The 16,451-nt window shown below is 42.4% G+C and overlaps 1 protein-coding gene across 1 annotated transcript; it reads left to right on the top strand.

The window, feature by feature from the left end:
• Positions 1 to 3,793: 3,793 nt before the first annotated feature.
• LOC117260328 (uncharacterized) lies at positions 3,794 to 16,418 on the top strand. The gene is made up of 13 exons (XM_078173088.1): positions 3,794 to 3,940; positions 4,729 to 4,919; positions 5,091 to 5,255; positions 8,189 to 8,324; positions 9,423 to 10,893; positions 10,995 to 11,139; positions 11,494 to 11,637; positions 11,812 to 11,870; positions 12,019 to 12,206; positions 13,786 to 14,180; positions 14,279 to 14,375; positions 14,647 to 14,821; positions 15,768 to 16,418. The coding sequence occupies exons 1-13, from the start codon at positions 3,800 to 3,802 to the stop codon at positions 15,902 to 15,904; spliced, it is 3,444 nt and encodes a 1,147-aa protein (XP_078029214.1). The 5' UTR covers positions 3,794 to 3,799; the 3' UTR covers positions 15,905 to 16,418.
• The last annotated feature ends 33 nt before the right edge of the window (positions 16,419 to 16,451 follow it).

Raw genomic sequence — 16,451 nt, 5'->3', positions numbered from 1 at the left:
CAGCTCCAAGGGTCTTCCAGGACAGGACCAGCCCATTGATACAGACAGACTCCTATCTGTGGGAGAGGTACCAGTTCAGCAGGCAGAGCATAGTGTATCTATGCAGTTTGCTGGAACCACACATTGTAACGGTCACACGCTGCAGCCAGTCTCTGACCACAGTGCAGTCAGTCTGTACTGCACTGAGGTTCTTTGCTAGCGGTACATTCCTGTATAGTGTTGGTGATGCTGAGAGGCTAAGTAAGGCAACTGTTTGCAGAGAGGTAAAAAAGGTGTATTTTCTATTCATTTTGATTATTTCTAGCATCACCATACATCATGTATAGGGCTTGATTTGTTCACATTAACATATGGTTATCTTTTATATTTATGAATTAACCATGACACAAAGCAACCACATTAAAATGGGACACACACCATTGTGGTCTGTCTGCTCCTCATCCTATAGCACATGCCATACATTTTCCTTATTTTGATATAATAAGAGACAGAGCTCACAGGTGACTCCCACATGATGAGAAATAGATCATTGATTCACTATCACCTGCATTCACTTAATAGTTTTCCTCATCTCCACTGAACTGATGGATTTACTAAATGTCATTTTCTACAATCAATAGATCAGTGTCTTGTGATTATTTCCTATAAACTGATCATTTGCCACAAAAAAGCTCCAGCATCCTGATGACAACCACACATTCACATATTGACCAAATTATTGTACATTTGGCCTTTTTTGGGATTATTGATTGTACGTCGTACAGAGGGCCAAATTATCGTACAAATACGAAAATTATCGTACACCTGGCAACGCTGGACTGTCATACACTGTAACAGTCACGCACCTGTGGGCCCAACTGGTTTATTGTTCAGTGAGTTATGAAGTTATTTGTGTGTCTGGTTAGTTTACAGTGATTGTGAATATTATCTTCACACAGCAGTATCAGCTTATCGTACTGTATTATAAGTCCTTTTGTACCAAAAAGTTAGTAACCACATCATAAGCACTTGGTGTGGTCTTTGGTTAGTGGGCCTTTCATCGTCACGTACAAGCATACACCAGTTATCTCTTCTGCTTTTGCTCTGTTGGTCTTTAACACAGTATGAGCAGACTGTGGAATAGTATCACATATTTATTTTATCTCTGTTCATCTGTTTTCATTTTTGTCCTTTTCATTCTTCACACACACTTGTGCGCACATATATCCTTCAGATGTGTTGTTTTATTACCTGTGCTGTGTCCTTCCTGTTCTCTGTGTCATTAAAAAAAATCTGACTCCGACATTTCATGTTAAAGTCAATATGGACTGATAAAGATGAAGTGCTGATATTATTGTGCCCCCCCAACATATACCGATAGACCATTCTATAAACTGCAATGTTAAACAGACTAACAAATCAGAACCAAGCATAAAAACATAATCCAAAGTGGTAAGATTATGGTCTGAAGACGAAAAACACTGACACATCAACGACAGTGTGATTATAACATCCACAACATCTGTTTCACCCTCAGCTGTTTCTGTGATTTGAGAAATATTTTACAAACTAGTAAAGTCACCGACGCCACTGTTTCAACACAGATTGGTCGTTCACAATGTAGCATCAACAAAAATAATGAAGTGCGTCCCTGGAATGCATCGATTGTGAGAATCACTGCGTCCTATCAGATGTGTCAGCAATGCAGGGCATGAACCGAATAACATCAACATTCAACACTGCCATCGAGTACACCGAAACAAAAGGACACTATGTGACCGTGCAATTAGCTGGAAGGCTCCTGCAGGTGAACAGAAGGACTGGGTGTGGTTTACAAGATTCAAGATTCAAGATTAACTTTATTGTCTCACGAAGTGAGAAATTTGTTCTGGGCCGTTCACCCATGCTGCAGCCACAACACAGAACATACAATACGATACAACACAATACCAAACATACAATAGATATGCGCATTCCATATCATACAAGGTGCTGAAAAGTGCAAGAAACATGGCGATTTAAAAAATGAATAAATAACACCTACTAGGGCTAATAAAATGCTAAAATTATAATAAGTAAAAAATACTAACCTCTGCAAAACAAACAAACGCAAGTCATCTGAGCTCTGGTCTTATCTGACCTTGTTTACCATCTTTATTGACACAGGAACAAACGAGATTTTAAATCTGTTCAGTCTGCAGTGAGGAGCTCTAAACCTTCTACCAGATGGTAGCAGCTCATACTCGCCATGCATGATGTGTGATGGATCGCAGATAATTTTATTTGCTTGTTGCAGAGTGGCCTGTTCATAAATGCTCTGAATGGAGAAGTGCTCTTTAACACCAATAATTTTTCCAGCAGCATGAATTAGCCGAAACAGTTTGTTCTTTAGCTGCACAGAGAGGTTACCAAACCAAGCTGTGATACTATACCTGATCAGACTCTCTAAGACTGCCTTATAAAAAATCAACATAAATCTTTGATCAACACCATGAATTCTCAGACGAAGAAGAAAATGCAACCGTTGCTGTAGTCTGCAACAGAGGCTGTTGACGTGTGTGCTCCAGGTACCACAGTGAGCAGCAGTGTTCTGCATACTTCCTGTTGATTGATTTATTGTTATTACAGACAGAGAAAATTACCAGAGCCAGTGCCAGGTGATGTTTTAAGCTCAGCCACAGCCCTCTCCATGAGAGCCTGATGCAGGACACGTTTGCTCTCTCTCTCTGGAGAGAATTCATTTTTTATATTGTGTATTTTGTGTTTGTCATCCTGTTTTGCAGGACAGTTAATTACTGTGATAACAGTTTTAACATTAATGCAACATGTCCCTTAACCGGCTATAAACACACGTCCCACAGGCGAGGGTTCTTGTTTTCATGATCCTGTTAAAAATTAATCTAAAATAAAAACCAACCACAACAGAAAGCTATTACATTGTCTGTGTGCAGCAGCGTCATTACATTATGCTGCTCCAAGATACGCTGCAAACACACAGTGACACCGCCGTACTGTCCCGTCATGGCTGCAGGAGATGGCTGTTTGAATAATCCTTTTTTAAACTGACCTAAAATAAAAACTATAACAGCCAGAGCATTCTTTTGACTTCTTCTAGGCCCTTAAAGGGTTATTTTACCTGATAAATGTAATAATAATGATTTTCTATTATGCTATACACTGAAAGTGTGATATATATTCTGAGGTGGTTATATCACTTTGAAAATCTCATACTGTTGCAGCCCTATTTGGCTTTAAAGGAGAGACTCGGTGGAGTGTCACCATCGTAACAGTGACATCAGTGGGATTTTTAACAGTGTAGCCTGAAGGCAGCTAATTTAGCTTAAGCAGCTTAAGATAAAAAAGCAGGACTGTGGAGATGATAAAATATATCAGTTAATGCCATGACAGTTTTTCTTCATAGTTCAGATGCAATGTTTCAATGCACTTTGGAGAATAGGTGACACCAAAACTGTGTTCCACTTTGCAAAGAATCTGCAAATGCATGCTCGAAGTGGATGCTTTAGAAGTTCTGATTTCATTGTTCATTGTTCCACCGCAGTTGGCAGCAGTGCATCTAAAAACACAGCTCCACCTCTTCTCAGAAGTTGGCCTTGTGTTTAAATACCAACAGAGAGAGGATTGCTCCACTCAGGTAAGAAATATGAATTGTGGTCACCTATAATACGCAGACAGGTGAAACAAGTTCTGCTTCATGCTTTATACTTCCAGTAAATGATGTGAATGATAAGAAAAAAGTTTCATTTCCTTGTGGTAGAGTATTTAAGATGCAGATCACGCTGCAGAGGGCACACTCAGAAGGATGGCTTCTCTCACCCTGCTGCACCTGCTGCTCATGATCTCAGCTGTAAGTGCATGGAGCTATGATCCCAACAGGTACAGGTCCTTCAGCGGATCACAGACCTTCACCCCAAAAGGACAGAATCCAGACGGGACTTATGGGGTAAGTTACATTTTGGGTGTCAAGTAAATCTCATTAGAGGGTATCCTGTCACGTCCTCACTAATGTGTTATCTCTGTTGTCAGAGAAAATGTTCTGTATCTTAACTTCATTTAATAAAAAAGCAGTGTTGTACAGTGTCATCAGTGAAAGCTGGCTGAACTCTGCCATAAGAAGAAGGATGCTTTCTTATCAAATCTATTTTGGATGAATGATGATAATATGATTTCTGCCAGATGAAGATAAATGCACAGTTTGGTTGTAAAATGCGATATCCAACCCCCACTCTTCCATGGCTTTTCTGGCTCCAGAGTTCAACAGATTGCAGGTCAACTGCTACAAGTTAAACAGAAAATGTTGGCATCTCTGTAAACCACAAATACATTAAACTGGTATGTTTCATCATATCAGCATTTCTAAAGTGATGGAGTATATGAGTTGACTTGGTCATTTGAAGGTGGAGGGGATGTTGGATGGCGTGACACCGAGGCAAGACGCCTGCAAAGCTTCAGACCACTGTTAGAGACCGAGACATTGTTCAGTTTCTTGCAGGGATTGTGCCCCCTTAACCGGGTATTTTGAGCTATAACATGATCTTGTCAGAGCCATAACTGAGTGGTTTTTGTGCTTAAACATAACCACACATTTACCACAGCCTTGTTGAAACTTAATGTTTAATGTATTTGCTACATAATAATGTGCGAATGTAACGTACCCAAGGTTTGCAGAAATGTACCAACATTTTGCTCTGGGGACTGGGCTGAGTGTAATTATTGAATGATTCTTTACAGGTGGAACTTCGCAGCACACAAACGACAGTCTCCTGCTATGTGAATGACTACCAATGCCTCTCTGGTAACTGCGGGTACCCGACCCAGACGACCAGCGCAACTGTTGCCTGGGATTCCTATGGTCTCAGATGGTGTCAACAGGAGGTGGTGAAAACACTACAACTCAACAGCAACCTCCCGTTTGAGATTAGGTGAGATTTTACTTGTAAGATTTATTGATCAAAATCCACCTCAGTTTACATAAAACATTTTATAAATACATACTGTCTGTGTACTATGAGGGAATTTAGTTCAGAAGTCACATGATTGTAACACCTTGTAACTCCCCACTGTGCCTTTTGTTTGAATATTTCTTTGAAAAGGTACCCCTCTTATTTCGATTATCGCTTTGGTAAGGGCTACTGGGTGTCAAATGTCAGAAGCTCGTCGGCTGCCTGGAGAATGATGGCGCATGTGGACCTGGGAACCCGATCTGATACTGGTGACTCTAACAGATCTCCCATCATGACTGTGGTGCCAATTCTCAGGTAATGACCATCATTCCCTCTTTAACTGACACACTTAAACTAGTTGAGGGGTGGTAGCTAGATGATTGAGGAGACTGTTTATAAGGCAGGAATTATTTTTACTCTCATCACAATACACACAGAGAACAGCTGAGCCTGATGGGAACGTCATTATTGTTGCAAGTCAAAACCAAAACACCAGGGGCTCACTGAAGTATTATCAAATTCATCCTGTAGGGAAATAACTTTGTACCACAGTTCATGGCAACCCATCCAATAGTTATCGAGATATTTCATTAAAACCCCAAAATGTGAACCTTGTGTCAGTTATAGAGCAAAGTCAGAGAATCACTAAAGTCATAAGGCTTCATCCTCTGGGGACCATGAATGATAATAATATAATATAAAATAAAATAATAATAAATTTAGGAAAAGTTAAATGACTACATACAGAACATATCAATCAATCAATCAATCAATCAATCAATTTTATTTATAAAGCCCAATATCACAAATCACAATTTGCCTCACAGGGCTTTACAGCATACGACATCCCTCTGTCCTTATGACCCTCACAGCTGATCAGGAAAAACTCCCCAAAAAACCCTTTAATGGGGAAAAAACAGTAGAAACCTCAGGAAGAGCAACTGAGGAGGGATCCCTCTTCCAGGACGGACAGACGTGCAATAGATGTCGTACAGAACAGATCAGCATAATAAATTAACAGTAATCCATATGACACAATGAGACAGAGAGAGAGAGAGAGAGAGAGAGAGAGACAGACAGAGAGGGCCTAGTTATAGTTCTGGCTACTGTGGTACAATATGTTGAAAGTATGTATTAATATCTGACAGTATACATGTGTGACAATAGTCATATGTGTATAATAACAGTAGAAGTATGACTAATGACTAATGATGGCAGCAGCAGCAGGAGGCATCTGGCAGGACCACGGCAGCAGCACAACCACACACGTCACGCTGTCCAGGCACCGCTGTGATATGAGTTAATCTGAGAGACAGTGGAGCACAAAGGCTCCGGAGAAGAAGCCGAGTTAGTGACATCCAGAATGGCCGAGTTAGCAAGATGTAGTAATAGAATACGAGAGAGAGAGAGAGAGAGAGAGAGAGAGAGAAGGTGCCCGGTGTATTATAGGGGGGTCCTCCGGCAGACTAGGCCTAAGTCAGCCTAACTAGGGGCTGGTACAGGGCAAGCCTGAGCCAGCCCTAACTATAAGCTTTATCAAAGAGGAAAGTCTTAAGTCTAGTCTTAAATGTGGAGACGGTGTCTGCCTCCCGGACCGTAACAGGAAGATGATTCCACAGGAGAGGAGCCTGATAGCTGAAGGCTCTGGCTCCTGATCTACTTTTGGAGACTTTAGGGACCACGAGTAACCCTGCGTTCTCAGAGCGCAGTGTTCTGGTGGGATAATATGGCACTATGAGCTCTCTAAGATATGACGGAGCTTGACCATTTAGAGCTTTATAAGTTAACAGTAGGATTTTAAATTCAATTCTGGATTTTACAGGGAGCCAGTGCAGAGAAGCTAAAACAGGAGAAATATGATCTCGTTTCTTAGTTCCTGTTAGTACACGTGCTGCTGCATTCTGAATTAGCTGGAGAGTTTTTAAGGACTTACTAGAGCTACCTGATAATAGAGAGTTACAGTAATCCAGCCTTGAGGTAACAAAAGCGTGGACCAATTTTTCTGCATCTTTTCGGGTCAGGATAGGCCTAATTTTCGCAATATTACGCAGATGAAAAAATGCAGTCCGTGAGGTTTGTTTTAAATGAGAATTAAAAGACAAATCTTGATCAAATGTTACTCCGAGGTTTCTTACGGCAGTGCTAGAGGCCAGAGCAATGCCATCTAGAGAAACTATGTCATCAGATAAAGAGTCTCTGAGTTGTTTGGGGCCAAGAACAATAACTTCAGTTTTGTCTGAATTTAACATCAGGAAATTGGTGCTCATCCAAGTTTTTATGTCTTTAAGGCAGTTATGGAGTTTAGTTAATTGATTACTTTCTTCTGGCTTCATCGATAAATACAACTGAGTATCATCCACATAACAATGGAAATTTATAGAGTGATTTCTAATGATGTTGCCTAAAGGAAGCATATATAGAGTAAATAGGATTGGTCCGAGCACAGAACCTTGCGGAACTCCAAAACAAACTTTAGTACGTAAGGATGATTCATTACGAACGTCAACAAATTGAAAACGATCAGATAAATAAGATTTAAACCAGCTTAGTGCTGAACCTTTTAGGCCAATTAAGTGATCCAGTCTCTGTAGCAGAATTTGATGGTCAATAGTGTCAAACGCCGCACTAAGATCTAATAAAACAAGAACAGAGACGAGTCCTTTGTCTGAAGCAATCAGAAGGTCATTTGTAATTTTAACTAGAGCTGTCTCAGTGCTATGATGCACTCTAAATCCTGACTGAAATTCCTCAAATAAATTATTATCCTGGAGAAAATCACACAGCTGGTCTGCGACTACTTTCTCAAGGATCTTTGACATAAAGGGAAGATTAGATATTGGTCTATAGTTGGCTAACACCTCTGGATCCAGGGTGGGCTTTTTTAGGAGAGGTTTAATTACAGCTACCTTAAAAGACTGTGGTACATAGCCTGTTAATAAGGATAGATTGATCATATCTAATATATGAGTGTTAACTAAAGGAAAGACCTCCTTAAGTAGCCTAGTTGGGATGGGGTCTAAGACATAAGTGCCATAAACGTATGTACTTTGTGTAGTTAGGTACAGTTTGTACAGTCATGTAACTACACTGACTTTTGGTTTCACACTGGACCTGAACAGCGTGTCCTGATTTAAAGTCCATGTTTGTTGATGCTGTCTTATAATGTTGTGTTCTGCAAAGGTATAGTCAAAGACAAATCTCCACTACAGTGGACAATAATGCTGATTCAGCTGATTCTTATGTTACAGAGTACCCAGGAACTGCCCACGATCATTCAATCTGACTGTGTTTGACCCTGATGGTGACCACGTCAGATGCAGGACGGCATCATCCTATCCTGAGTGTGGGCTGTGTGGCCTGTCTGCAGGTTTCTCACTGGATCAGGTATCTATCTGTCTATCTATCTATCTATCTATCTATCTATCTATCTAGCATTGGTTTAAGTCTGCATCTCCTGACAGAACAGCTCTGTTGAATTGAAAATGAATATCTCATAACAGCGTTGTTAATATACACCATGCTCTCTGTCTGCTGACTCGTATTTTCTCTGAATCAAAAATATTTCCACCCTGCTGATTTATTCCTGAGTAAAGAACGTTATCCTCTCCGTCGTTCTCTTGACTGCTTGTCACCTGCCTGCCGCCGTTTGACGGTGACACAGACTTTGAAAATAAAAGCATATCCTAAAGATGATGATATGGATCAATGTTTTCACTTTGAATCGATGACATTGGATCGTTGATCAATAAATCAATGAATCCATCCACATCGATGGATCATGGCGCCCCTACTGTTTGAAAGTAGGGGAGTTGAAATGTGGGCTTTTCTTTTGGGCATGCATCTCCACTCAGCCTTATACACTGGCGGTGAGTTGGTTTGTGTGCAACATCTCCATGACAACGCACAAAGCTGAACAGACAAGAGGCTGTGTGCCGCAAACTGCAGTAAAAACCCAGCTGAGACGCATATTCTTAATGTGTTGAACTTGGAAAATCCAAATGGAATATGCTGTTTACGTCACCAGCATCAAATTCAGGATATTAGTGTGAATGTGAACTGACTGAATGACACTGATAGAAAAACAACATGCGTCACTAATATAAAGAAAATCTCACCCAAGTCGTGAAATTAACTTTGAGACACGCTCAACTCTCTGCAGAGCCCTGAAGCCCCGCCCCCAATGCTGCACAGAGCCACAGAGCGCTGTTTGCTTGTTATTCAATACTGATCATGTCAACTTAGCAATTCACTCAGCAAATGTGAGGGGGATTAGATGAACGATGATTTTTCCAAATCTGATTTTACACCAATTTGCTCTCATTAAAATTAAAGCCAACAGATCGTCTCCTGAAAAGTTCATTTCAGAGAACGTCGATATGAGAGCGATGAAAACGAAACTAAACCCAGAGATGTTAACATACAACTCACAAAGTTACTGCAGTCATTGTTTATTGTACGATCAAAGTCTCTCCTCTCTGTCAGGAGTCCTGCTCCCTACAGTATTCATACAGCGGTCGAACTGGTTACCATCCCATTGAGCTAGTGGTGGAGGACTTCCCCAACACACCCATCACTCTGTCCTACTCTGACGGATCAAGCAGAGCAAAGACACCGCCTTCAGCAGTAAGGGTTAGACGTGACCACGGAGCCACAGCTACATGGACCACAGCTGCACCAACCACAGCTGCTCCAACCACAGCTGCTCCAACCACAGCTTATCCAACCACAGCTGCTCCAACCACAGCTTATCCAACAACAGCTGCTCCAACAACAGCTGCTCCAACCACAGCTTATCCAACCACAGCTTATCCAACAACAGCTGCTCCAACCACAGCTGCTCCAACCACAGCTTATCCAACCACAGCTTATCCAACAACAGCTGCTCCAACCACAGCTTATCCAACAACAGCTGCTCCAACCACAGCTTATCCAACCACAGCTTATCCAACCACAGCTGCTCCAACCACAGCTTATCCAACCACAGCTGCTCCAACCACAGCTTATCCAACCACAGCTTATCCAACCACAGCTGCTCCAACCACAGCTTATCCAACAACAGCTGCTCCAACCACAGCTTATCCAACCACAGCTTATCCAACCACAGCTGCTCCAACCACAGCTTATCCAACCACAGCTGCTCCAACCACAGCTTATCCAACCACAGCTTATCCAACCACAGCTGCTCCAACCACAGCTTATCCAACAACAGCTGCTCCAACCACAGCTTATCCAACCACAGCTGCACCAACCACAGCTGCTCCAACCACAGCTTATCCAACCACAGCTTATCCAACCACAGCTGCACCAACCACAGCTGCTCCAACCACAGCTTATCCAACCACAGCTTATCCAACAACAGCTGCTCCAACCACAGCTGCTCCAACCACAGCTGCTCCAACCACAGCTTATCCAACAACAGCTGCTCCAACCACAGCTTATCCAACCACAGCTGCTCCAACCACAGCTTATCCAACCACAGCTTATCCAACCACAGCTGCTCCAACCACAGCTTATCCAACCACAGCTGCACCAACCACAGCTGCTCCAACCACAGCTGCTCCAACCACAGCTGCACCAACCACAGCTGCACCAACTACAGCTGCTCCAACTACAGCTGCACCACCTACAGCTGCTCCAACTACAGCTGCACCAACTACAGCTGCACCAACCACAGCTGCACCAACCACAGCTGCACCAACTACAGCTGCACCAACCACAGCTGCACCAACCACAGCTGCTCCAACCACAGCTGCACCAACCACAGCTGCTCCAACTACAGCTGCTCCAACCACAGCTGCACCAACCACAGCTGCACCAACCACAGCTGCTCCAACCACAGCTGCACCAACCACAGCTGCACCAACCACAGCTGCACCAACTACAGCAGCACCAACTACAGCTGCTCCATACACAGCTGCTCTAAGTGCACTTCCTCTGCAGTTTACTGTTCAGGGTAGGGTAATGTTTATTTCTCTGCATATTAACACCACTGATTTGAATATTAACATTTGATCAGTGTCTTAAAGTCTGTCTCTCCTCTCCTCTGATTTTCAGTGGACTCACACTTTGCCCCTTCATGCCTTGATGGTGATTACTTTCCCATTTTCGTGTCACCAACTCCGAGAAATGGAGTGAATCTTCCTGCGTTTGTCAACCAAACCCTCGAAATCAAAGTCAGATCCAAAGCACAGTACACCACGTAAGGAAATGCTACGTTAAAATCATCGTATCATGTTATGAACAAAACAGAGATTTGTACAAAAGAAACATTTCCAGGGTCGACTGCCATGGTAAAAAACAAACCTTAAACATGATGAGAAAACAGGACTGACTCAATAAGCAGGTTCTGATGATTGAACAAAGTGTTTTGGTTCAGTTATTTCTTTTCAGTTGAGACAACTGCACTGAGTTTAGAGATGTTAGAAACTGTCTGATAAATACTGTGCACCTATGTTACACTTTAAACAGTTTTATTTGTTAAATGGACTTACTGCACTGTTTAGTGATAACTCTCCCCATTTTTAAAGTTAAGAAAATGATGTTTCTCTTATAGGATTAATGGCCTGATTGTGACTGGACCAAAGGGAATTTCAAAGCGGAGAATCTCCACAGGAGAATATATCATAACATGGACACCAAGTGAAAATGAACTGAATGATCATTTTCCTATTTGCTTTGTGTCTGAAGCAACAGACAGGTGAGTTTTAAATAAATCATCTGGTTTGATTTCACAAGTTAAATGAGAAAACTTCTTACACTTTGAACACATCAGATTTTTATTAATTTCTTCTTCCATGTTTTTGTGTTTTCACATCAAACATTCCCCTGTGAAACATTTCATATCATGTCGATCTCTCATGTTGTGTTCCAGATATGGCAGAGTCTATCAGTCAGAGCTACGCTGTGTGACTGCTGACGTTGCACACCATGGTTAGTTGGCTCCATTTCAGTTCTAAGCATATAGTTTATAATGTAGACCACAAATATGTTGAATAACTTATAATAACATATAACATAGATACCCCGACCACATCATCACAGTGACTGATGAATGTTATATATCTCACTCTGTTTGAAGAGACCATCGTGACATGCAATGAAACAACAATAATGGTGGAAGTGGAGAAGTCCTACCTCATCAGACGCAATGAGGACAACTTGCATCTCATGGACTTCAACGATGCATCCTGCGACTTGACAACACACTCCAACAGTACCCACCTGGTGGCTGTCATGTCGCTGAACACATGTGGAACCTTCATAGAGGTACAGCACCAGAACTGTATCACAGTGTGCGCAGTGTGGCGGTTCCAGACTTTGAATTGTCGCCCACATCTGTGTTTTATTTGTTGTCAAGTGGTTCAATTGAAGTTGCTCTCAGCCTTTTTTTTTTTTTTTTTTTTTTTTGATGTCAGAAAGTACGCTGCACTTTGAAGCAAATTTTCGTAGTGGCCAAACAGTTGTACTGCAAGTTCTGGGGTCTGTCATGTGATGCCCTGCGGCCCAAAAATACTCTTTCCCACAGACTCACACTGGGAAAGAGACGTCTGTAATCAGTGGAATCATTTTTTTGAGCGACACAACCTGCATGAAATGACTCTCTACTGATTGAGTTAGTGCTTTAGTGATTTCTAAAGTCTAGAAGAGCAGCAAGACTCCTTCATTTTATCCCCGTAAGTTAGCCGTTTGGCCAGCAGAAGTTAGACACTCAGCCGTACATGGTCACGCCCAGCTGCTGTAAGTCTCTAGTGTGCCTGCTCAGTGGTTCACACAATACTGAAGCAGAGCCGATCATCCGGGTAATTTTATACACCGCAATTAAACCATTTTAGCTTCATGCGCCACCGAGCAACTTTACAAGGAATGAACGGGGCCCCGCTGCCACTGCTGTATCCAGTTCTCCAAATTACATCCATGAAAAGACCCCAACCTCCAAAACAGAAAATAGCTCATGCAACAAAGTTGTTGTTCGAGGTTTGGTAACTTTGTCAAAGTGGTTTCAAAGCTCAGTCCACCTCCTGGGGCCCTGGATAGCACAACTAGCTGCTTTTCAGCTAGCCACATTTTTGTTGTTGGGAGTAAGCCCCGACAGCTAAAATGTCTTTTCCCAATTTAAATTCAGCATGCCTGGTAGCCAGACTTCTTACCTGTGATAATTGGCACACCAGAATTAGACAGTTGATTTTGACACTGACATCACAAGTGCAACTAGCTGAAGCTGCTTGTCTTAGAATATTTTATGTTTCTAAAAAAGTTATAAATTAATTTTTCTGAATCAATAATTAGACCCACTAAATTGTACATGTCACTATTTAACTGTTGGAGTGTCCGTTTGCAGCTGGGTGAGAATAGAGAGGTTATGAGGCAAAGAAGTCATGGTTAAGGCTAGAACTAGCCAATCTCAGATATTCTCTGAGATTAAAGTGATAAATGAAAAAGGGAAAACTCACAAATGAAGCGCCAAACAGTCATGTGATGCACGTGTGAAGAGCGACGCTTTATGGAGGGAGTAGGATGTGGTGGATGAATGGATGAATCACAGGACTTTCACACAGGAGACTGGGGTGTGAGTCAGTGTCGGTTTATTACTTTTAGATTTAGCTGACTTGTTATTTTCAGTTTGTAGGATGTGTACAGCTGCTGATTAGACGTGTTTGTGTTAATGTTACGCCCAGGAACATTCACACCCAGGTGGAAGTTGGCTCTTTACACCTGGCTGTAAATAGCATGCTTGGTACGGACACCTGGGTGCTCATAGCATCTGTCTTTAGCTGGTGACTTGCAGTAGTAACAACTGTTCAACTGCTTCCTTTCCAAAGTTAATCAGCCCATCTTTTATTTTTAGGAGGATGAAGAAAACATCATCTTCAAGAACGAGATCACATCCGCTGATCCAAATGAAATCATTTCGAGGCAACACGACGTGGAGATCGCCTTTTTCTGCGCCTATCCAAAGCAGACCAACCTGACGCTGGGATTCACCCACAAGAACCCATATGCCTTCACAGAGAGGGGCTTTGGTGCTTTCACCTTCGAGTTTGAATTCTTCGAGAGCCAGCGCTTCAGAACAAAAGTTGATAGCAGCACTTACCCAGTGGAGGTGTACCTCAAACAGATGATGTTCATGCAGATCGAGGCGACCACCTCCATCCCCAACACAGAGCTGTTTGTGGAGTCCTGCAGGGCGACTCCGTACGACAACCCAAACTCTCCCATCAGCTACACCATCATCGAGCATGGGTAGGTGTACGTGATGAAAAGACTCCTGTGGCTTTTGATTATGAAGAGAGATGCCTCTGTCTCTAGTTACTAACCTTTGTGTCTGCATAATGTCACAGGTGTGCGAGGGACAACACAGTGCAGATCTACCCCAGCTCCAACTATCAGTTCAGATTTGGAATGGAGGCGTTTGAGTTCATTGGTGCTCATGAACAGGTAAGGTTACTTTATAAAAACTCAGTGTAAAATTTCATTTCATCAAAACTTTTCACTGCCTGAACATTTAAAAATCATCCAGTATGAATAAATATAAAAAAGCACTAAACTCTGGCATCTCTTTGGTGTGAAGCGTAAAGTCCCACTGATGTTAAAGACAGGAAACATGGAACATTAAAACCCTACTGTATGGGAGTTTAAATAACCAGAGTTCTTATTACGTACACACTTTGAGAGTACAGTGTCTGACTTTACCTCCACGTGTCTGCAGGTGTACATCACATGTTCGGTCATCCTGTGTGAGACTGGCCTTCCCAACACCAGGTGCTCTCAGGGATGCATCAGTTCAGGGAGCCATCGCAGCAAAAGGGACGTTGCAGGCCAGACTGCCAGACACTCCATTTCCCAGGGACCTTTGCACCTGGTGAAAACGTCTGACAGCCAAGGTGAGTGTGCTCATACACTCTGTTCAGATCACAGAAACACCTGCAGGTGAATCAACATCTCTCTGAAACAGCTTCAACAAAAACGTAAGATTACAACTTTCATGAAGAAGGATTGTTGCAGGACTGTTGTTGGACTGAATTAGCTTCAGTTTGTTGTACCTAATAAACTGGCAACTCAGTGTGTACACATGTAGCACATGTTATCAGATTACCAGTTACACTGCAACACAGCCTCACAGTAATATGTGAAATGGACACGACCTTGTAACAACACACTGCGTGGGCACAGAATGTGTTAAAATAATGTGGTGGCGACACAAAAACAACGGCAGTGAAAAATCTGTAATGAACAGTCGCAGTTTCAACCATGTCGTTAACGTTGTGAAAACCCGCTGTGAGCCCCAGTGGATCATTTTGTAACTTTTCAAGCAAAATACTTTGACACGCCGTCCACCTCAGAAACCACAGGTAAAGGTGCGGTGGGTGAGGCTAATGCACCTAGCGATGCTACAACTGCTGCTGCCGACATGAAGCGTTTAATAACAACTAGGTAACGGTCCACAAGATGGCGCCTCTTGATTCCAGAGTTGCTCACCTGGCGTGTACACCAAAGAAGTTCTTTAGCTTCTGGATTTACTCCTGCAGTATGCGGCCCACTGAATATGCACAGTAGTGTTTCACCCGTCAGCCCCGCCCACGAGTTCCTGCTCCGCTCATAGACTTGACATTGTGATGACATCACAGATTTTTAGATGAGAGAAGCCCAAAAAACTGTTGAGAGAATTATCTGAGGAGCAGCTGGAGACAGTTTGATACAGTGTGTGTGTCCCTGCTGCGTCTCTCTTGGAGCTGAGGGCTCCTCGGCCTGAAACACGCTGAAGACTCCTGTTTTATAATATCACAGGTTATTGTTCCTGAGTTTGACTCTGGTTTTTCTCCTTGTCAGTGTCTGGCCCGAGCCTGAGTCTGGGCATGAACCTGGTCTTCATCGTTGGCTGCCTCCTGGTGTGTGGAGCGGCAATCTACCAATCCAGGAGGTCCAAAGCTAAATACCATCTCCTGCCAACTTCTGAGACAGACTGAAGACAGAGAGACCATTTTGATCCCCACTGATGATGAGAAAGATTCTCAGCTACTGTGTAAAGCTTTCATAGTCTGAGTTTTTTATATGTTTTTATGAAGTACTGCTGCTTTGAATCACCGTCGCTTCTCACAGCACCAGCACAGCGTCTGAATGAAAAGTTTTTGGGTGTCTTTGCCTGAACACACGAAGACTTATGAATTTATACTTTCAGGGGTTAAAGGCAACATTTTAGTGACTTGATGTGTCAGTTTACTGATGAAGTATTATTCAAATGTCTCTGCTCTTACTGATAGTCTGTTAATAGCTGTTAGTGTGTGTTGTGTGTCATTAGATGTGTCTCCATTCACCTCTTTGTATGCACATTTTCAGTTTGTAATATCTCTAAATATCCTCAAAAAGTTTTTATGCCTGGTGGAGGTGGAAAAGTTGGTGTATGGATTAAAGGTAAATGTGTCTAAGTGCAATGGAAACAGATTCAGTGAATAAATGATGACGTAGAGTCATCGCACAGACCACTGCTGCTCTCTTTGTCGTCTCTGCAGGATT

Source organism: Epinephelus lanceolatus, chromosome 2, assembly GCF_041903045.1.
Source record: "Epinephelus lanceolatus isolate andai-2023 chromosome 2, ASM4190304v1, whole genome shotgun sequence".
Lineage (NCBI taxonomy): Eukaryota > Metazoa > Chordata > Actinopteri > Perciformes > Serranidae > Epinephelus > Epinephelus lanceolatus.
This window is presented reverse-complemented; position numbering and strand designations above follow the sequence as displayed.